The 23,249-nt window shown below is 41.5% G+C and overlaps 1 protein-coding gene and 1 non-coding gene across 3 annotated transcripts in view; both read left to right on the top strand.

Moving 5' to 3' along the window:
• Positions 1 to 22,678, top strand: part of ZNF704 (zinc finger protein 704) — a 178,797-nt gene extending 156,119 nt beyond the window's left edge. The window contains exons 6-9 of one of the 2 annotated variants that reach the window (XM_074354861.1): positions 2,338 to 2,605; positions 5,003 to 5,107; positions 8,649 to 8,746; positions 9,841 to 22,678. In XM_074354861.1, the coding sequence (XP_074210962.1) occupies positions 2,338 to 2,605; positions 5,003 to 5,107; positions 8,649 to 8,746; positions 9,841 to 9,952 (583 nt within the window). In that variant the 3' untranslated portion in view covers positions 9,953 to 22,678. Of the gene's footprint in view, positions 1 to 2,337; positions 2,606 to 5,002; positions 5,108 to 5,882; positions 6,641 to 8,648; positions 8,747 to 9,840 lie in introns of those variants that run through there. The other variant, XM_074354862.1, reaches the window with a different exon arrangement.
• Positions 12,089 to 12,160, top strand: TRNAT-GGU (transfer RNA threonine (anticodon GGU)). Its single transcript has one exon. It is a non-coding gene; the product is annotated as a tRNA-Thr (tRNA).
• Positions 22,679 to 23,249: the final 571 nt, after the last annotated feature.

Raw genomic sequence — 23,249 nt, 5'->3', positions numbered from 1 at the left:
CTCAGAGAACCTTCGTCTAAACACTCTACTTAAAAGAATGCCTCCCATCACATGCCCTGCTTAAGGACACTCTTAATGCTGCTTAATTTTTCTCTCTGGGATTTATCACTACTTGATGTATTAAATATCTATTTCCTTATGGGTTTCTTTTTTTTTAATTGAGTTACAGTTGATGTACAATATTATATAAGTTACAGGTTATAATATAGTGATTCACAATTTTTAAGGTTAAGTTCCATTTATAGTCATTACAAAATACTTGGCTGTGTTCCCTATATTGTACAATATATCCTTTTAGCCTATTTATTTATACGTAGTAGTTGGTACCTCTTCATTCCCTACCTCTATATTGTCCCTACTTCCATCCCTCTCCTTACTGATAACCACTAGCCTGTTCTCTGTGAGTCTGTTTCTTTTTCATTATATTCACTAGTTTGTTGTATTTTTTAGATTCCACATATACGCCATATCATACGTATTTGTCTTTCTCTGACTTATTTCACTGGCCCTCCAAGTTCATCCATGTTGCTGCAAATAGCAAAAGTTCATTCTTTTTTTATGTAGTATTCCATTGTGTGTGTGTGTGTGTGTGTGTACACCACATCTTTATCCATTTATCTGTTGATGGACACTTAGGTTGCTTCCTTATCTTGGCAACTGTAAATAATGCTGCTATGACATTGGGGTGCATGTATCTTTTTTCATTAGTATTTTGGGGGTTTTAGGGTATACACCCAGGAGTGGAATTGCTGCACCATATGGTAGTCCTAGTTTTAGTTTTTAAAAAAACCTCCATACTGTTTTCCACAGTGACTGCACCAATTTACGTTCCCACCAACAGTGTACAAGGGTTCCCTTTTCTCCACATCCTCTCCAATATTTGTTATTTGTGTTCTTTTCAATGATTGCTATTCTGACAGGTGTGAGGTGATACCTCCCTGTGCTTTTAATTTACATTTCCCTGATGATTAGCAATGTTGAACGTCTTTTAATGTGCCTGTTGGCCATCTGCATATCCTCTTTGGGAAATGTCTCTTCAGTTCTTCTGCCCATTTTTTAATAGAGTTGTTTGGGTCTTTTGTTTTTTGTTTTTTGTTTTTTGTTTTTTGTTTTTTTTTGATGTTGAGCTAATGAGCTACTTATATATTCTGGATAGTAACCTCTTATCAGTCATATCATTTGCAAATATTTTCTCCCATTCAGTAGATTTTTCATTTTGTCGATAGTTTCCTTTGTTGTGCAAAAGCTTTTAAGTTTAATTATGTCCCCTTGATTTATTTTTGCTTTTATTTCCTTTGCTGTAGGAGATAGATCCAAAAAAAATATTGCTACAGTTTATGTCAGAGTGTTTGCTTACATTTTCCTCTAGGAGTATTTTATGGTATCATATCTTACATTTAGATCTTTAACCCATTTTGAGTTTATTTTTTGTATATGATGTTAGAGAATGTTCCCGTTTCATTCCTGTACGTGTAGCTGTCCAGTTTTCCCAGCACCACTTACTTAAAAGGCTGTCTTTTTCTCCATTGTATATTCTTGCCTCCTTTGTTGTAGATTAACTGACCGTAAGTGCCGTGGGTCTATTTCTGGGCTGTCTGTTCTGTTCCATTGACCTATGTGTCTGTTTTCATGCCAGTTCCATACTGCATTGATTACTGTAGCATTGTAGTATAGTCTGAAGTCAAGGGCTGATTTCTCCAGCTCTGTTCTTTCTCAAGATTGCTTCGGCTATCTGGGATCTTTTGTGTTTTCATACAAATTTTAAAATGATTTGTTCTAGTTCAGTGAAAAATGCCATTGGTAATTTGATAGGAATTGCATTGAATCTGTAGATTGCCTTGGGTCGTATGGTCATTTAAAAAATATTAATTCTTCTAATGAAGGAACACAGTGTATCTTTCCATGTGTTTGTGTCATCTTCAGTTTCTTTCATCGGTGTCTTACAGTTTTCTTAGGTAAGTTTATTCCTAGGTATTTACTGTTTTTGATGCATTCCATTGTGAGCTTCTTGTCTGCCTCTCTCACTAGACTATATGTTCCATCAGGGCAGAGTCTCTTTATGTTTTGTTCACTATAATATTAGGAGACACCAAAAAAAAAAGTGCCTGTCCAGTAGGCTCTCAATAAATCATTTTTGAATAATTGATGAAGAAATTGCTTTAAGAGGTTAAGGAAGGCTTCCCTGAAGGGGGCAGTTGAGTGTTGCAGGCTAAGTGAGAGTTTGCCAGGCAGACAGGACAGAGGAAGAGAATTCCTGACAGAAGGAACAGCACGCACAAGAATTCAAGGCAAGAAAATGGCTTGGGTTAGTAGGAGTTTTGCTCTCTTTTGCATTAGGCGTGCTGGGGACTCTGACTACAGCGATGGAGAGGAAGACTTTTACTACACTGAGATCAAGCTCAACACGGACTCGGTGGCAGATGGACTAAGCAGCCTGGCCCCGGTTTCGCCCTCCCAGTCCCTGGCTTCGCCTCCCACTTTCCCCATCCCAGATTCAAGCCGAACAGAAGCTCCTTGTGCCAAAACTGAGACAAAATTGATGACACCGTTGAGCCGCTCCGCTCCCACCACGCTCTACCTCGTGCACACCGACCACGCTTACCAGGTGACTGGCAAGGCCATGAGAGTAATCACTTTGCCTCCTGACCAAAACCAGTAGCATTCTGACCTGTGAGTAAAGGATAACCCAGTGGAAAAAGTGCATCCGAGGTAGCCTAGTAGCAGAGTTCGCTTTTTCTTTTTCTCCTTTTAAAGCCAAGATCTCACACAGAACCTATGGATTCTTGGACTCCCCAGTACTGACTGAAGTTCTGATCCCTGAGAGGTTGTTATGAGGATTAACACCCTTAATATTGTAAAACCCTCAGAAGGGTGCCTGGCATGGTGATATAAGTACCTGCTAAATAAAAAGTAAAATGAATGAAAAGGTGAGCACTGAAAAGCAATGGCACAATGACAGCTTTGTCCTGCACCCCAAATCTGGAACTCCATGCCCTGCCTTCTAAACTGGTAGCTAACTCAGACTAGAGCCGTGGTTGTCAGTGTTTCCCAAATCAACCGAGTCAGCATCACTTAGGAACTCGTTACAACTGTGACTTTCCTGGGTCTGCCCTAGACTGGAAGCTAGGGGTGGGGCCAAGAAGTCTGTGTTTAACGGACCCTCCAGGAGATTTTGCTTCACTCTAAAGTCTGGGAAGACCTTAGAGACAAGTCCTGCTCCCACAGGACATGGCTGAAGATCCTTTTCCCCCAGAAATGATTAACTCTTTTAAGTGTTGAGTTAAATAAAATTTCCATACATTCAAATCTTAAGAAAATATTTTCCCCATAATTCTCAACTACCCTATGTAACTTTTTAAAAGAAAAATCTCCTTATGTATTTGCAATTGTTTTCCCATCTTTGCTTTATAAGCACTTTCCATGTAACTGAATTCAAATGAATCAAAACATCAAATTGTTTTAATCATTCTCTTATTGTTAAATGTCTGCTTTTTAGTCCGTCCAGCTTTTTAATTATCATTAATAACTCTACTAGGATACCTCTGTGCCACTGGCAGTTTTTTTTTTTAATTTGAATTCCCAGAAGAGTAATTTTTGAGTCATAGGATAGAACATGAACAGATGTGTATTGCCAAAATATTTTCCAGTGGTTGCCAGTTACAAAACCAGTGTCACTAACAACTATATTTATAAGTAGAAAACCTAAAAGGACTTGTAGAGGAAGAATTCAGCCATTTATTTACTGGACTTCAACTCAAGAGCCATGGAATAGAGCTAATTATTAAATTAGTTGATGCAATAAATTTCATTCCTGACTCTTTCTGTGCTGGTCAAACAGAGTAACTTGTTCTTGTTTATCAGTGTTGCATTTAGGTCCAAGATCATGGGCTTGATCCAACTGAATTGAATTATTTTGCTTATCAATATAATGAGAGGTGGAACACACATTGAGTGATCTAGAAGTTTCTTCCCGAACGATATATTCAGAATCCTGGGATATTTCTGTTATAGGCATTATAAATGTTCAGCATAAAAATATTAAAAACATAAGCAAAGAAAGAAAATCTGTCCCTAGTCCCAACAACAAGAAAGCCCATTGGTTAGTGTTTTTGGTATGTCCTTCGAGACTGTTCTAGGTGCATAAATATGCTCATTTTTTTTAAATGGAATCTATCATAGTACTCTTTTCACTATGCTTTGTTCTTCCCACTTAATATCTCATGAACATTTTCCCATGCCAATGAGTATTCTTCAACAGCATCATTTTTTTTTGATGAGTTAAAAAAGAGATTATTAGTTAGCACTTAACTTGTCTAACTCCAAGCTGAATGGTCTCGCAGACCACAGTTTGTCTTACTGACAAGAGATTGTTCTAAATGCAAATTTAACCTGCTTTCTCTATTATGCAAAACCTATTATAGAAAACCTATTTCTCTATGTTGAACAACATCATTTTTAGTGGCTCTGTGGGCATATCATCATTTACTTACCCTTTTCCCTATTTCCGGGTATTTGTGTCCAGGTTTTTTAGTATAATACGTAGTTCTGCAATGAACAGCTTTGTATCCATTTCTCTAGAATAAATTCTAGACGTGAAATAGCCACTACGCTAAGAACTTGGATGTGTACTGCCAGATTACCCTCCCAAAGTGCTGTAATTTACAGCCCACCGCCACTGTATTAAAAAAGTGTTTATTTCCCAACTTGATCCCGAGGAATTGTATCTCACAGATGTCCTAAAATAGGTATATGGATGTATAATCAAATTTCTTTTCAGAAATTGACAGTCCAAAGCTTTCTCCCTCTACACCTCAGAATGCTTGGATGTCTAAAAAGTTTCTCTCTAGGGACTCGTCTTTGACTGGGTTTAATCTCCTCCTGTTAGAATTCAGTCTAAGTTATTAATATAGCGGAGGTCGTTTCTGAGGCCCTACCTGGGTAATGACAGCATAAGACTGAGGAGACAAGTTCTTTCCTAACGACTTTGTTTTCTGTTTGACAGGCCACACCCCCTGTGACCATTCCGGGGTCCGCCAAGTTCACCCCCAACAGCAGCAGCTTTAGCATTTCTTGGCAATCTCCTCCAGTTACCTTCACAGGCATTCCAGTAAGTAGAAAAACCAAAAGCCAGAAATCTGGGCAAAGGAACGTAAATGTAGAGGACTAATTGTAGAAAAAGACAAAAATCAGAATGCCAGAAGGAATTTTTTTTTTTTTAAGTGATATTTGTAAACTCAGCAAGGGATCTCGTGGCCCAGACAAGCTCAGCTTCTCTGTAGAAAGGTGTCTTGACTGGAATTTTAGAAACTAAAAGACAGTTTCAGCTGTTGATCTACAACTTGTTGGAAATAGACCGAGATTTTGTGTGTGGGTGATGTATTTGTATGTTTCTCAAAGGCTTGATAAAATTAATAGCTGAACTTAGACCCTGAACGTAAAAGAAAGACACCCTGTCCGCAAACAGCGTTCATCATTAGGAGTGACTTGATAAGAATCTGGCTTTGAAATTATTGTTCGTGGGTATGTCATTCTGAAGGTTCAAATAATAGAAACTGAAGTCACTTTTTTTCTTCCAAACCTGAATAATCCACGCTGATGGGTGATTTGCAAATAAATGAGTGCTGAAGTATGCCGTCGGGTTTAAGTAGTGGATATCGATTTGATGTATTAAATAATTGGTGTCTGAAAATGCACCATGAATTTACTTGATTCTTAACAATTTATTTAAAAAGATATTGGGTCTTTTACAGCTTATCACAGAATATCCACAGACCCCACACTGCTGATGCTCATGCGGGTTTATAACTCCTGATAAGGTTCAGAAAGGGGCTTATGATAATAGATATTAACCTTATTTTCTCCTCTTCACCCCTCTCCCTAAGGACCTCACAAAAGCTTCTTACTGCAACCGCTGGCGATTCCCAGAGGTCTCCAGCCAATACTAAGGCTTCCCGTGGAGCTGATAAAAATGAAAATGGCTCAGTCAATTTTGCTGTGTTCTGTCAGTGAATATTTATTAAATTCCCTAGAGGAACGGCCAGCAAGAGAAAGTATCCTGCTGGCAGGCGATTTGGGAATTTGCGGCTTCCAGAAAATACTCCTGGAATTGGACTTTTTTTTTAAAAACAGTATCATGGATCTGGAGTAATTATGGAAGGTGCCTGCTTCACAGACAGCGGTCACTGCTGGTCATTTTCAAAGAGCAAGAATACAATGGGTGACCTCATCAGTAAACGTTAAAAGAGAACAGCTTACTTCACAGACTAGTGATTAGCAGTATCAATAGGGAATAAGTCAAAGAAAAATTTTAATATAATCAAAATTCAGAGACTTAAACACAAGTGAAAACATGTTTTTACTTCATCTTTTAATATTTTACCTGAGTATTTGAAAAGAATTTTACCCCTCATAGGACATAGCTTTATTGATTTTCCTTAATTTTAATTTTCTTTATAATGGCCAGAAACCCTGGCAGCATGGCAGCGATATCCAAGGGCTTGGAGTCATAGACTCTGAATGTATGATATTCGTAGGGTTCTGGTGCCTAATTAATAATACAGAAGTCAATGGGCTTTTATATTTTAGTGAATGTCAAATGAGAGAATATATGCAAATGTGTATTAAAATTATAGCTGCTTTATACACTTGTGGTGTGCTTTGCTTAGATGGGATGTTTATATTGTATATATTCAAGGAAACATCTATTAAAGGAATTTACAAAAATGGAAAAAAAAAAGAGAGAGAACCGTTTAGACATGTAGGTGTTCGTTTTGTTTGTGGCAGAACAACGATTCCCCAAGGTGGGTGCCGGAGGTAAACAATCAGTCCTTTGGGTGACCTTCTGTTTTTTTGATAGACATAATGAGACCCAGAGTGGCTCTCAATATGACATGTGAGACAACCTTTGTGACCTAGAGAGGCAGCTACAATTACAGAATTGTGGAGACCTGCTGTTCTGAATTCTGTTCATTCCTGTCTTTGATTTGAGAAGGATTTTCAAGAGCAGACCCCATACTGCTCATCTGGTGTGAAAACAAGTATAATGTGTAGATGGAACAGCCCAGTTCAGACTTCTTTTCAAATTACCTCTCTGACTAGCCAAAATTGAGTGTTTTCTCCTTTGTTTTATTAATTGCGTCATTTCCTTCTGTCGTATAGTGAATCACTCCGAGTGCTTTTGCACTGGCTACTTTTCCTCCTAAGTTCCTGAATGTCTTACACGGTAGGATGCCAGCCACGATGCCTCGTATTGTTCGGTTTTCAACAGTTAAATTTTAAAGTGCTTCTCCCTGGGGACACTGTGGACATCTCTGGTCTCTGGTCTCATCTCAAGCCCCTGGACTTTTCACAGAGTCCCTAATTTCACTATCTGTTGGTTATCAGGGATGTTCTAGACTACAGCTTTGGACAGAAAGTATGTAGAGTAGCTGCATTAACTAGGTTTCCCACATTTAAAATCCTGTGTGAGCTTCTGATTTATCCTTTCACTAGAGAATTCCCCATCTGTGTGGTTTTACACTGTATTAGCAGTCCATTGCTATTTAAAGATAAAGGTGAGGGCAGGAGAGGGTATAACTCAGTCATAGAATGCATGCTTAACACGCACAAGAGCCTGGGTTCAATCCCCAGTACCTCGATTAAAATAAATAAATAAATAAACCTAATTACCCTCCCCCCCCAAAAAAAATAAATGCAACCTGCTTTATCTTTAATAAATAAATAAATAAAAGTAAAGGGACGGGGGAAGCTGCCGTTTTCCAAGGCTTTTGTTTTATTTCAGAACAAAGACAAGAAGGCTTATTACAAAAAATGTTCTTCACCTAGCTCTACTCTCTCTCAATGCTTTAAAATTTTTTTAAAAATTTAGAAATCCAAGAGGAATGGAGAACAAGAGGGACCTGAGAGGCAGGGGGCCAGGGGAGGTTAAACACATGCCCTGGCCATCATACGTTCCATGACCTTGGGCAAGTTATTAACCTCCCTGTGCTTAGTTTCCTCATCTGTAAAATGGGGCCAGTCAGAGTACTTATCACATGGGGTAGTGTGAAAAATAAAGCTGTTGTCAGAGAGCCTGGCACATAGTGAGTACTGAAAGGATGACATTCATTCTGTCCAGGCTCTTTGCTTCTTGCCTTTATCCCTGTTCAGACCCCAGAGTCTGCCATGTGGGCATCTCATGCAAGAAGCCATCTATTATTTGGCTATGGATGATCTAACTGAGAAGGCAGAGGCCCACCCTGGGTGTTGCCACTGACTAGCTGTTAACTTGAGACAATTCTCTTAACCTCTCTAGATATTTTTCTTCTTTAAAAGAGAGATCGGTGAGGCTTGGAATAGGAATATATATGCTTGACGGCTTAAAATATTACTCAAGTGAAACTATGTTACCATGGACAACTTGGAAAGCAGAGACGTGAAGTCATGGAGATTTGTAAAGTATTCATTGTTGCTGGGTCTTTCCGGGTTGGGGATGTGTTTGAATTCTGCTGTGAGCGTCACCCCATCCATTTTAACATGTGGTCTCTGGGAAGGAAGTACCTCACCTCCGTGTCTAAGGGTCGGGTACCACTGCCCGCACAGCAGAGGTGAACGAGATGCATGAGGAGGAGAGCCTGCCCAGTCAACTCTGTTTTCCTTGTGTTTACCAGGTGTCCCCAACCCACAGTCATCCAGTGGGCACTGGAGAGCAGAGACAGCACACTCACACCGTCTTGTCCTCCCCACCCAGAGGGACGGTCAGCCTAAGGTATGACTGCTTGAAACTCCACGTGCCTCATTTCTAGGGAATTAGCCAAAAAACAGAAGGACAGAGAGGAAAAGAGAAACCAGAGATACAGTCTTTCATAAAATTTCCCTGGAATGGACGAAACACTCTTTCATTCTTATGGCTTTTCCCATCCATTATCTATTAATGAAGATTTGTTGTTTTTTCAGGGTAACGGTAGTAAGTTTTCTTGCAGAATAGGTAATGCTGACTACTGGGTCCCTTTAAAGCCATGTTGCATTAACCTGTGTGTAAAATGAACTACAAGATACAGTTTTTAACCCAGATCAAGGACAACCTCCCCAGGATTCCCTTAACCAGAATGCTAGAAATTCCTGAAGCAAGAGAGCATTTGAAAGTACATGTTTTAAAACTTGAAAGAGTAATGCTCTCTACTGGTATTTCTTGTATTCCCTTTTTAAATTCAGTGTTGTGAAGCTGCCCAAATGGACACATGCACAAATGGACAAGGGGTCAGCGCTTCAATGTGTGAATTTTGGGAGAACGCGGTGCTGTTCCCAGCTCTTGTCTCTTAGCCCCTGCTCGGTCCTGAGTCCTCTATACTCTGTGTTTGGAGTAGCTGACTGTCTCCTTTTTTGGCTCTAATGCCACTATTTTGTTCTCCTATTTTTTTGACTCTGTTTCCATCACTGGTTCTTCTATCATGGGGTACAGTGGCATTCCCTACAGATCATTTCCTTTTCCCTATGAACATTAAAAAAAAAAAAAAACTAACATTCCTTGATAAGATTTAAAAAAAAACCTAACATTCCTTGAATACCTATTAGGTGCTAGGTAATTTCTCTGTTCATTCAGTTGGTTACCAAATTTGTACGGAGTGCTAACTCTGTGCCTAAAAACTACTGGAGGCACTAAGAAGACCAAGTTTCTTTCAAGGAGCAAATGTTAATATTTCAGCGGCTGTGAAAACACCCAGCACAGGTTAAAGACTGAACCTAGAGGGATCTCCTACTACATTTCCTGACTTTTTTTTCCCTAGATCTTTCTTTTGAGCCCTCCAGAGCCTGCCCTTTGGATTCCTCGCACTGAACCCCTTGTCCTCACCTGTCTTCCAGGAAGCCCCGGGGAGAGGGCAAGAAGTGCCGGAAGGTGTACGGCATGGAGAACCGGGACATGTGGTGCACGGCCTGCCGCTGGAAGAAGGCCTGCCAGAGGTTCACTGACTGACGACGCCGCCCTGGCCGGCGCCCGCCGGAGATGCTCCTGCCTTCGCCTTCCACGCAGGGCCTCAGAAAGCGCTTTTCCTTCCGAACAGAACACGCCTGAAGCCCAGGAAAAGCACTTCTGGGAACCTTGGTGGAATTACAGCAAAAAAAGAAAAAGAAAAAAAGGAAAACCCACGAAAGGTCACTACCCTCCCTGTTCTTGCTGCGAACCCAGCCTACAGCAGCTGTAACTATTTTTTTCCCGTGAAAAGCCACCTTTTGGGGGGCTGTATGTCTAGGTCTGAAAACTGTGGACTTGTGTAGCAATTGAACCAACCAAGCCCGTTTGACCTAGAAAGGTCTATTTTGATAAGCTTTCTGAATAATGCCGTTTCTGAGATTTTTTTTTTTTTGACACTTAAGAAAGGAGGCTACACATTATTCAGTAGCGTTTGTACAAAAAACAATCCCTGCATTCGTTGTGAATAGTCTTTTCCCTGTTCTCCACTGGACTTCTGGGAGCAGTACACATCGTGATCTTTTCTATGTCTTTTTGGTTTGTTTGTTTTGTTTTGAAGAATGGCCCCAGATGGAACCATGGTAGAGCTGTTAGCTTGAAGGGCCCTGGATGGCAGAAGCTCGAAAAAAGATTGACATTTGACTGACATCACCAGCAGACTTCAGCCCCAGCTGAGTTCAAGACGTGCCGCTGTCACTGAGGGGAAACATCTGAGAGTCTTCCTCGGAAGCCCTTCCTCGAGAGGCAGCCCGGCTCATCCACTCCCTGTCACAACGCAGCCAGGACCTGGCCCACGTTGCCATCTGGGAAAGCCTCGAAGCTTCCTCATGCGATGCGATGCCAGCCACAACTCAGATCTGCTCATCGCCGCTCGTCTGACAGCTGTTGCCAGGTCAATGGCTCATCAGGCCCTCCCTCAAAACGCCACCGCGACTGGTTTCAGAAAAGGTAGAGAACTCCAGACTCTCCTGGCAGGTTGGCTTCAGGCAGCAGAGCACAGCCTGCCTACACGTCCCCGTCTGTTCAGAAAGTCACGTGGGGTCAGCATCCATTCTGAGTGCACTTTTATATAGGTTTTATGCTTTAGCGTGTCTGGGAGATGGGTTAATGGACAATATAAAGACTATATGGGAAAAGGGAAGGTCCAAACCTTTATTTTTCTTATCAGAATATTGGAGCTAGTCATTAAGAATTTGCTCGGAAGGGAACATACAGAACACCAAAAGGAAAATGCGTGTTGGTATAGGAATTTCTCAGTTTAGTAGGACCAGGGCTTGCACTGTGTTCCATTTAATTGGACTTTCGAGCCTGGTGTGTTTATTGTTTGTCTTGGTGGCAGTGGTGCGGGGACAGCGGAGTAGTTGTCAAGCCCTACAAATAAGCTCATTCTCTGTCTACCCTACTCTTGATTGCCCTGCTAAAGTTACTCCTCCTGTACCTATGCAAAGAAGTAAGAGCACCTTAGAGGATGCACTGTGTTGGGCTGGGGGCCTAGAATCAGCCATAGGGATGTTAAATGAAATTGCACAGAGCAAAGTTTAATATACTTAGCGATTGTACATACACTTTTTTTAAAGAGTAGAAAGAAGTCATCTAGTCGTAACAGATACGCTGTTTTCAAATAAGAGGAACAGAAGGAGGCTCGTTGGTGTAACATCTACAATTTGTGCATTCACACATTTTGGCAATTTTATTTTTTAAACTCTCATATGATGTTTTAAACATTCTTCCTTGTAAGAGATACTGTTTTCTCCTTCATTAATTAAAAAAAAAAAAAAAGAGAGCAGAGAAAGTGCTGTAGTGCACCTTGATCACCAGCCACCCAGCACCAGCTATAATGGATGTCTCAGTACTGACAAGGCGAGCCAGGAAAGGGTTTTTTCAGACATAGTTGCATCCTCTACCCCAGCCAGGCATCCTGTCATTTCACCCACAGGCGCCTCTGCTGTGAGGTCCAGGAGGCCCTGAGCTGGGGCTGGATTGCCCAGCGGCTGCAGTGAAGCCAGTGCTGGTCAACCATTTGAGCAGGTGCACCATGTGCTTCAGTGATGGCTGGGGTGCAGTCCTGGAGTATAGGGGTTTTTTTCCTTCAGCAAAGCTCCCTGGCCCTTGATCTTTGGATTAAGTCACTAATCCAGAGGGGGTACAGCTCAGCAGTAGAGCATGTGCTTGGTGTGCACAAGGTCCTGGGTTCAATTCCCAGTGCCTCCGTTAAGAGAAAGAAAGAAATAAAGGTGGTTTTTATTTAAAAAAAAAAAAAAGAGAGAGCGAGAGATTAAAGTGATAAGGTGCTCAGTCTATCCCCCATCCCCTGGACTTTGGGACAGAAGTGGGGAGAGAGGGTTGCTGTGGAGCAATCCTGGAGTGAGGGTTTTGTGGGGGCTCTGTGACTTTGCCCCCAGAAGTACAGCCCATGACTAGTTCTGAGCTCTGGCCTGGCTGAGCCCAGCTCAGTCCTTACCTCGGTATTAGCCAATGCACAGGTGTAAGCAGAAGTGTAGAACTGAATGCCAGTTCCCTGGGATTTCTTCTCCTTTCTAAAACCGTCTTTACATACACTCTTCTGCGTCTCCCCACCACTCGGGGGCTCCTTTCTGCTGGTCAGCCCAGGGCTGTCTTCTCTAGCTCCCAAGTGGCACAGACCCTCAGTACCTCCTGCATATAGACCCCTGCACCCTGTACCAAGGCATGTAATGACTAGGGGACTACCAAGCTTCACCTGGCTGGCCTTGAAGAAAATGGACGAAACTTCTTGCAAGGCACCCAGAAGGCTACAAGTTGCAAGATACAGCACTGATTGTAAACACTAAAATTAAAAAAAAAAAAGAGCTATTTTGTTATATTTTGGAACTAAATGAAGTGCCAAATTAAGCCCAAGATTTTTTTAATGCCTTCTCTGTGGTACCACATTCTTTTCTGTCTCTTTTCTGCAGGAGGAGGAGGAGGGAGATGGGTGGGAAGGAAGGTCCCAGGGCACGTGGCTAGTTACCGGGAGCCCCACCCCTCACGGGCATCTCAGAGACCTGTCTGTGCAAAAGAATGGCGGTGCAGTGGGTTCTGGTCCCAAAGTCTTTCTAAAGAAGGCATGTTGTAGCCTTTAACTTTTCTCTCCCTGATACCCTTCCCTTCAGACAAGATGTCTCACCTCTCTCCAAAGAAGGCATTTCCTGGTGATGGACAGGCATTCTCCAGATAGCTCCACAGCAGAGAGAGCTCATCAGGCAGTCGTTTAAACCTTAGTTCTTCCCAGAGGATGTCCATCCCATTTATAGGAGGGCAGTGTGAGCGCCTGGAGGAAGTACCCACGTAGCAAGTGATTCGGGGGCCGGAGAAGAGACACCAGAGGACTGTGGAGGCCTGGCTCAGGCTCACCTCCCTCATGCTGACTGGCCGATGGTGACCATCCCTGGGCACCTCCAAGGGAGCTGCCAGGTTCCCACCCGAGCGGCTCCGCCCAGGGATGCAGGACTGCCGTGCACATCTTGAGTGGGACTTCTCTCCACCTTGTTTGCTAAAAAGTTTCCTCCCTCATTTGGCAAAAGCCAGTGTCAGGAAGAGGGCAGTGGGTTTCTGGGCAGGAATGTGCGTGCCTGTCCACAGCTCCGGCACCAGCAGGGTGGGTGCCCTTCATGAGACGATTCCTTGTCCAGTCCTAACCGCGTTGCAGATGAGAACTTACAAGAGAGAATGATGCGGGTTACAGTTCTTGGGCTTTCCAACAAGAAATAGTTACATGGATGTTGCAAGATTTCTGAAACAGACGTGCCCGCTATCAAACTGCAGGAGCACTTGAGTTGAAGTCAGCTGTCGCTGGTGTCACACTAAGCCACACTGAAAGCAGCCCTGGGTTCCGAATTAGCTGTCACTACTGGAACCCATTACCGCCTTCATCAGACTTCACTGGAAAAGGAAAGCGCAGCATTCACTTGGGAATGTTTAGAGAAAAGTGGCAAGAACTGTACATATGGGAGAGGATTCCTTGACAAAAGTAGCAAAATACTGTTAAAAAAAAAAAAAACATTTCCTCAGGGAAAACTAAAGGGTATGTGAAAAAATAGATCTGGAGGATCCTAAGACTAGAAAGGCTTCTATTGTCTCCAGCATCTTTTCTAGTCAGAACAGTTTTTTTGGTTTTGGGGTTTTTTTAATGAACATGATATCATTTCAAGATAAATTGACATGAACTGGACAGTTCTGACTTCTGGGGGTGCGGACGAATGCTCTGTGAAACAGAGCTGTGTCTTTGTTTCATAGACCTGCATTCTGAGGCTGGCATCTGAACCACAGCGCAGTCCCTGGTGGGTTTTCGCAGACTCATGTAAGGCTGTTTCTGAATGTAATTATGAATCTGACACCTTGGTGTTCCTTTTTATAATTAGCCAGTTGGATGACTGGTTGTTAGTTACACGCAGAATTCTGTAGGTGAAGGGCGTTATAAATGTTCATTTTGCTTTAATGGCATGTTAAGGAGCAAACTTCCATGGACTTTTGTGGACAAGGTGCTGCTTTTTCACAAGACCCTGTAGAATTTCTCTCGACCATGTCAACTGTAGCTTTGACCTGTATGAACGCAGGGAAGAATTTGTGCATACAAATGAGTGGAAACAGAGCAGGATTCATGAATATGGATCATTTTGGGGAATGCGCTGGGCACACGGGTCAACTGGAAAACTCATTTCTCTAAGAAAATAACCCAACCAGCAGCACACACGCTCTCCCCGTTCCCCGTACCTGTGGGGATTTCTCCAGATCGGAACTGCTTCCTTACGTCTTTTGCATTGTAACTAGTCAAACCAGAAGTCAGTAAATAAAATGAGATTAGCACTTTTAGGTACCAACTGTATCACTAAGTAACGCGCACCAATAAAGCAAGAAAGTATAAAAGGTATTTAAGGCCAACTGGTTTGCTTATGGTGACTGACTTTGAAAAAAGCCCAGATCCAATGAGATATACATGCTTTAAAAGGTGTATCTGTCATAGGACCAGAAACCAAAATGGGAATTTTACATCTGGTCCTGTTTTGTAAATAGTTCCTTTTTTTTGAAGACAATCTCATGTTTTATAACTTTTCTTGTGAGTCTGAGAATCACAATGGTAATGTGTTGTGTCAAAATGTAATCTTAAATACAATAATTATAACTTAATTTTCCAAATAAGACAAGAAATATACTGCTTAGGCTTCTGCAGTTCTGAGAAATGTGACACTTTTATAATAAGCATTAGTACTTAACTTCTCGAGTTAACAGAACTGGAAATATTTTACAAGATGCAGTGTTTTGTAATCACAAAGAACATGAACATTTTGTGGGAAATGACCTTGGTTTTATACATTGTAGCTTATTTTTTAAAATACAATATTTTACCAGACAGGAAGTGTTAACGTTATAAGCAATTCCTGCTCTCCAAAGGGCTATGCCTCTTTTAAGCAAGTGTTTCGATGCATATCTTTTCACTTAACCCTCTGCAGCAAGAGTAGAAATGCAGATCCGATGGAAAGATTATTACAAGAGAATCAAGATGGCAGCAGCTACTCCTTTTATCATTACCAGTGTGTTTTCAAAGTATTTGGGGGGGAGATATTTTAAGAATCATCAAGTATATTTTAAATCTTAAAAATGTCAATAGATATGCTTACTGGCAGTGGGAGAAATATACTTGTACATTCTTTAGTGTAAAAATGACAAGATTCTGTCACAAGGACAAGCTTATTGCTCAGCCTACCAGAAGCACAAAGCTGCATTTAACTAGTAAGTATCACTTGATGGAAATTTCTAAAATCATGGCATGTGAGCCCAAAGACAGGATTCTTAGGGGATCAGTGACATTTAAAATAACTTCGTCCTCAGCACTAACTAAAGAACTTTAATTTCCTTATCAGAACAAGTGCTTGATTTTGCACATGAAGAATTCACAGACTCGCGAGTCTGAGATCAGGAAGTCACTGTATTCCCAAGAGTCGGAAGACAAGGAAGGGCGCTATGTGGAGAGTTTATTAACCACACAAACAATTCGGAGCTTGGCCAAAACCATTTCATAATGCTGTACAGTGTTTTCTAGCCCACTCACTGTTAAAACAAGAAAGCACCTTCTTCTAAGATTTTAGTAATTCAGAAGCTAGACTGATTAGTCAAGTTTGCAGATAACATCAAAAAAAAAAAAGCTGGGACAGAATGGTTGTACACCCATTGGGCACCTCCTATGAGGTGGTCAGAGGGTCACTCAGACTTTGTTTTCAAATGAGCTTTAGTATCTGCACATATGAGGACTAGAAATGCACAGAGTTAGGGGAAGATGTGTACGGCCTCATCTCTGAGACCAGGCAGTGTGCAAATCTCTACCTTCATTCTCTTGGAATCTCTCTGTTGTTGGCATTAAAGTTCCCAAGAAGTGTTTACTGCTGCATGGTTTTGAACCAAACGAGTTTTGCTTCGTATTTCAATAGAAGCTTCCTAATGGTAAATAGCAGATGCCTTAGAAAGACCAGGCAGATACTGTCACTGAATGATGCAGATCAGGCAAAAGAAGGGCACTAGAGAATAGCAGAGATTGTGGTGAACCAGAGAACACATGCCCCTTTGAAGGGGGCCCCAGCTCTAGACAATCAGAACCATGCAGAAATCAGGCCCAGGGCTGCTAGATCTTCCGACTGGGAAATAGGATGTTACCTGATACTTCAGCTAAATTCAAATTCTTGGCCAACACTGTGCAGGCCAAAGAAAACCTGTACATGGGCGGATGCAGCCTTTGGCCATCAGTTTCAACTGCTGGGAACAGCAGATTTCGCATTCCATAGCCATCAGGTCAAGTTCTTCCATCAGCCCCACAAACTCACCATTGGCACTCTCTGGGCAACTATCATCCAAGAAGGGAAAGAGGTCATTTCTTCCCCAGGAATCCTTCTCATGGAAGACTTGAATATCAAAAGACAATATCCTTAAGCTAGCCTTGCCTCTGATCGAAATATACTGAAGTATTATCCAGCTCTCACTCTGCGTCCTGGCATGCCCAGGCCAGGCCCCAAAGCATTGAATGACTGTAATCCTAACTTTCTGACTGTTTTCATTACCGTGACCACTGTGACAAGGGGCTGGCAAAGAGCCACTGCAGTCTGATAGCACACGCTGCCTCCTTGTGCCAAAGCCTTTTGCCAGCCCCTCCACACCCCTTCCCACTCCATCCTGTCCCATGCATTTTCATCCCAGGGTGAAAGTTCCATTAAGTTTCACCTCCAACATGGCAAAATCCTTGCTTCAGAACTGGTAGGTAGGTACTTAGGTAGTTTAGATTGTCCACTAACCTTAAAAATGGGGTTTTTCCACATAGAAAACCTTAACATCTTTGTCTGAGGTCAAAGACAAAATGGGAAGAAACGTGTTATGGAAAAAAAAATAGAAGTTGCTTCCTTCGTTTGGATGAACTAAGTTAAGTTTAGCCTGTATCTTACACCAGAGTCCTGATGGTGTCGGCATAATCACTAACCCTTTCCCATATGTAATAAAGTATGTCTCTTTCAGATACTTGACTTCATTTGACCTTGCCTAGAGCCCAGTGTAGAATAACAGTATTTAGGGTCACCATCACCACCTCCAAGGTCAACCTGGTTCAAGTGGTCTTGAACCTGTGAGCCAGCCTTGTTACTGCCTGCAGGGAGGAGGGGAAGAGCTGGCTCAGAACAGTCTCCCAGGATGACTCTAAACCTGAGAAGACCCAGGGATCCATGTTCTCCACCCATCCTTGCAATCCAGGTCTTTAGCATAGAAGTAAAGAGCCCACGCATTCACATGGTCAAATGCAGACTTAATCACCCCCAAATTTATCGCTTTAGGGTACCTACCATGCCCCTAGTTCCTAAATTCCAACCATCTAAGTTGTCAATTATAGTTTATTAGCTACTACAGTGTTCTGAGTGAAAGTTTTGACTCCTTGGAAAAAAGTTATTTTGCTGTTAACATTCAGCATTTGTTATCCATGTAAACTTACATTGATGCCAAAAAACAAAAATGTGAAAACAGCTCAGATTTACGATTTGTAATGATCAAATTGAAAAGTACTGACCACTCAGGTTGGAAACACTTGGTAATATGGTTAAGTCATGTTTCAGTACAAATGCAATTTAAACAGCTTTGGTAGGGCCTGAGATTTCTGCCATCATGAGTGATTACAAGGTTGACCAGTGCATGAATGGATTTCATCTTACCCTTCTCCCATGAGGTCACCAGGCTTCACATCCTGAGTTTAGGGTAAAGCCTAAAATTCCCAAGTTCAGTCTTGGAGCTTTCTAGAAGGGGCCTAACCCATGGTGGCCTGTCACCTACTTCATTCACGGGCTTTTTGATAAATGATACTTTGATTCTGTTTCTAAAGCAATACAACACTGGGGGAGGAGACAGGTGGGCATTGTCCTCCTCTGCTGGAGAAGCCCGTTTTGCAGTGGTTGGCACCAATGCTTGACAGTGCCAGGACTTAAAGGGACCCAAGCTCTAGGAAACAAGAAAAAGCTGTCATTCCAAAAGAAAGTTAAGTACAGATTTTTAAAGAAGGAGGAGATTCTGAATTCAATGCTTAAACTGTAGTCCTTGGTTTAAAAAAAAAAATCCTTTCATATTGAATGTCATCCACATAATTAACTACCAGCTTCCAAAGAAAAGATCCCCTTTATTTGTATTATGAAAGTGTTAAAAATTAATTCTCAAGTCTCATTAACTGTTAACATTTACATACTTACTAGGATCAAGTCCATAAATTTTTAATTCAGAAAATTAACCAGGGGAGCAAGTAGCAATGCCTGAAAAAGGCAAGAGAGCTGTCATTAAAGAACAAAATTTTCAGTTAAAAAAAAAAAAAGCTGCAGGGGGAGGGTATAGCTCAGTGGTAGAGTGCCTGCTCAGCATGCACGAGGTCCTGGGTTCAATCCCCAGTGCCTCCATTAAAAAATAAATAAATAATTACCTCCCTCCAAAAAAATAATAAATTTTTTTAAATATATATATATTTAAAAAATTTTTTAAATTGCTCATCTATTTTCTTCTGAATTCTCGGTACATCTCTGACTGAAGAGGGAAAACCAGCACTCTGGAGAAGAAATTAAGAGAGAGAGGACAGTCCCCATTCTGGTTATTAGTCATTTTACCGCAACCACCTTGAATTTGCTAGTGAAATGTTCCTCTCCCCTCTTTGCCTTCACTTCCCCGAGGAAGAGGCCATGCTGTTATTACGTGCGTTTGCTTCCAAAAGCTCTGGATTGAACATTTTTGCTTCCATGCTCCTGATTCCTCCCTGTTAAACTAAGGTCCAAGGGGCTAAGTGTTACTGTGACTGGCATGTTAGGCTCAGTCGATGAAGCTACTCCCCCTGTGCTTCAGGGAAATGTTTCCATTTATCTGAAGAGTTTTTGGTCATCGTTCAGACAGAGTAGTAAGGCATACAACGGGCCATACTCCTCACAAAGGATGCAGTCAGACTCCCTCATAAAGAATGGTGAGGCAGGTGTCTAATCCTTTCACTTTGACTCAAAGCCTCCTTCGCAAGTCCTCTACCCAACCCTTCCCTTCCAGTGCAAAGCCAATGGAGCGATGGGGCAGAGGAAGAGGGCTTCACACTTCATTGCTCCGGGCCCTGACCTCTGCCTAGGGTTACAGAGCAGGAGAAAGCTCAATTGGCCTTTATTAGGTGAAAAGGACATGGCTTCTGCAGGCTATAATTGTTTCCACATTCTATTTCTGCAAAGAGAAAACTATTCCAATCTGCTCATGTTGTGGAGCATGTGTCCCTCACCCCGGTGGCGCCCCCTTCCCATGTTTTGGGCACAGATGGCCAAGACAGAGAGGAAAGAGGCAGAGCTTTGGAGGCCAGTGGCTCCAGAGTTGGGATTACCCCTCAGGGATCTATAGTGTAGCATAATCATAAACTACCCCTACCCAAGGGGGACCAGAAAAAAAAAAAAAAAGGATGCATCAATTTGCAGATTACAAACCCTTGCTTTGCTTTTTACGCCTTTTCGCCTACACTCTGCTAATTAGAAATCAATGACTGTGACTTGACCAAGCCCTGTGATGAGAGCAAAGCTTCTTCTTCCAAAGTATCCCGACTGTTTGGGGAACCTCTGTGATCACTGGTAGAAAGCTTTAGAATATATTTAGATTTTAGGGAAGAACTCAAAACCCCCAAAACATACTTCTTCCATAACTTCAATAACTGAAAATGTCCTGGGTGTAAAATAATCCAGGCATGTGGATCATATATGTTTTTAAAAAATGCCATTAATCAATATTTTCCTACAATGTGACCTGAAATTCCTATTTTTATAATTAATGGTTGGACGATGGTCAACCATTGAAACATATGCTCTCTGGAATAACCAGATACTAGTGTAGTTTCCAAAGTGTTTCGTGTATCAAAATCTATATACTTGGAGGAAGAACTCAGGATAAGAAAAAATCGCTAGGTCCCAAAGGGTTTGTGACTATCATCAAATACCACTGCCGAGTGGCCTGCGGTAATCTTTTGCAAATGAGGGGGCCGAGGAGTGAGAGCACCACGGTCATCACAAAACCTCTGTTGCCCTTAGCCCATGATGAGGTTTAAAAACACTCTACCTTTCAAAATTAAGCCATCTTTCAAATTGTTTTCTACACCAAATCTAACATGTTAAGACAAAACTATAAAATGGCTTAAATGGGGTATTTATTGGAAATGCTGTCAGTAGAAAACGTTGCTTTTTAGTGCCTGCCAAGGAAGTAAAGAGAAAGACAGACAAGAAATAGCTCTTCCTGTACAATGTTAGTGTTAACTGACAGGCGTTCACTTGGAATTAGGCACCAATTCAAAAGCAATGTGACAATGCTCTCCAATTTTTAGAGATCTTTCAAAATACAACGTTACCACCATTTGGAGGTAAGTACTTGCTTACAAAAGTCTTTAATATCAGTGAATGAATGTAAAAAATTACCAACTATGCATTTTCAAAGAATAACGAGTATTTTGTATCAAATCCAAGTCAAATTTTTTCCCTAGAGAATAACCACAACCACAAATTATTCAAAACAGACCTGAATGCCTGTCATGATGGGGATGTAGAACTTCCATCTGCATACTTCTAGCTGACATTTCTAAAGACAGTACATTGAAACTTCAGGCTCTAAATTCAGCCACTAAGGTGAACAGATGAGAAATGGTTTATAGTTTAAGTGTACTTCTTCAGCAGAAATGGAAACTGTTGGCTGTTACAAAATGTGCCCAGTTTTTTTAGAGGTGGATGTTCTAGTGACACTGGATTAGCAAGTGAACAAAACTGCATGAATTAGTGAATACTGCCTTGGATAAATATAGCATAGGTTGTGTCTATCGTGTTTAATTCTCAATCTAAGGAAAAAGCTATTCTCCAAAGGGGTTGGATTATATAGTTTCAAAGGACAAAGTATAAAAATAGTGTCCAGCAAAGCAAAACCATTGATCATCTTTTTTTTTTTCAAAATTACACAGAGAGCATTACTTATATTTTTTGGAAAGTCCATATAGGATATACACACATTTCTTCAGCCATCATGTTGATTTTGTGTTTCCATGAAACCCTTTTCCCTAATAATTTATCTGCTCCTTAATCAGCACTTTCCTACGTTATTCGGCATGGAAAAAAAAATTTCTTTCCTTCATCTGACGATGTTAAAACAAAGAACTCTGTCTCTCTGCCATCGCGGTTCTCTTCTATGTCCATTGAGAAAGTTTCTCAACTGTGTGTATGTAAAATACGGAAAAACACACTTCTCAACCTGGTTACTTGTGGTTATACTGGATATGTTTGCTACCTATTTAGAAGTTATTAGGGTCGGGGATGTGTCTTTTTCTAGGATTTTTAGCCAAATTCAGATGTTCTGATACTACATTTCTGAAAACCTATCCGACTGTAAATACACAGCCTGTGGGGGGTTCAGGTTAATAAACCTTTTCCGTGACTGTTCCTCAGCCATCCTCCTCGCCAGCTTTGGGCACCTTGTACATAGATTTGTCAAATGTTTAAATGATGTTGTTTTTCTAAATGCTGTTCTCTGAAACAACTTTTTGAATGTGTTTAGTTTCCATTGTTTGGGACTTTGTGTGTTGGTTTCAAAACAAAACAAAACAAAAAAATGTTTCCTAAATATATAACACCAGGAAAAATATTTCAGATAAACTGGTGCTAACTGAAATAGAAGAAAAATTTCAGATGGAAGATTTACCATATAAAATGTTCACACCAGTTAAACTGAACTGCACTTTCCCAAGGGGACAGCTGGCATCTACCTGCAATGGACATCAGGAGGGCCACAGAACGTTTACAGTTTCTGTGGCCCATTTAAGGGTAAAATATAGAAACGGTGCTGTCCCCCCAGAGTTGAGGGTTTGCTGCATTGGTCCGATGGAAGCATTTACGTAGAAGTAAAGGTCTAGAGTAAGAATCACTTTAGTAATAGTCTTCTGGTCTTTGGACTTTCATGTTCTGTAATGCTTAGCTGTAACAGTGGATATGGTGTTGCCAATCTAGTCTGACGTCCTCGTTGACCTGTGTTTACTGCGTGTATGTTTCTACCTTGGGGTGCACTGGCACGTGCCGAGCCAGAACACTGGACTTTCAGGAAGACCATTCTGACTTCTGCGGTGTCCACACACATGCATTTTAATGCATTTGTAAGTGGTTAATTACCATGAAGTCTAACTTCCACTTAATAAAAGTTTTTGTGTATCTGCTTCTATTTGGAGGCTGTTTATTTACATAAAGGATGACCAACTATACCCAAGAAAGGCTCACAGGGGTTAGAGGGACTGAGGTTTTACCTACAGTTAAAAATAATTTAAAACCAAAGGGGTATCTTCCCCGTATCAACTGCTCACAATCCATGTTATTTTTAGAAACACATGGAAGGCACAGCTCTCTTCTAGACTTCAGCCCTGATGATTACAGCTCCCACCCATTCCCTTGGCAATGACTGCCCGGCTGTGTTAGCCGCTCACCCATGCAGCTGGTCCTGCTGTCCAGCAAACAGAGGAAAAGAGACGTCTATTCTGGTGCAAGCCAGCCTGCAGAGACCCTCCTCTAGGCCAAGGCTAGGATCGCTGGAATTTGGTATATTCACCTGCAAAGGCCAAGAATATGTATTGTGCAGCAAAGCAGCAGGTGTGGAGTTCAACAGACTTGGGGACAAATCTGAGTTTTGCCTCTTGCAAGATAGACAGCTGGACATGTGATTTAACCTTTATATGCCCTGTTCTTATAATGGGAATGATTATAAAAGAGAAGAAAAGTAATTAGCCTGGCTTGGGCAC

Source organism: Camelus bactrianus, chromosome 29, assembly GCF_048773025.1.
Source record: "Camelus bactrianus isolate YW-2024 breed Bactrian camel chromosome 29, ASM4877302v1, whole genome shotgun sequence".
Taxonomy (NCBI): Eukaryota; Metazoa; Chordata; class Mammalia; order Artiodactyla; family Camelidae; genus Camelus; species Camelus bactrianus.
This window is presented reverse-complemented; position numbering and strand designations above follow the sequence as displayed.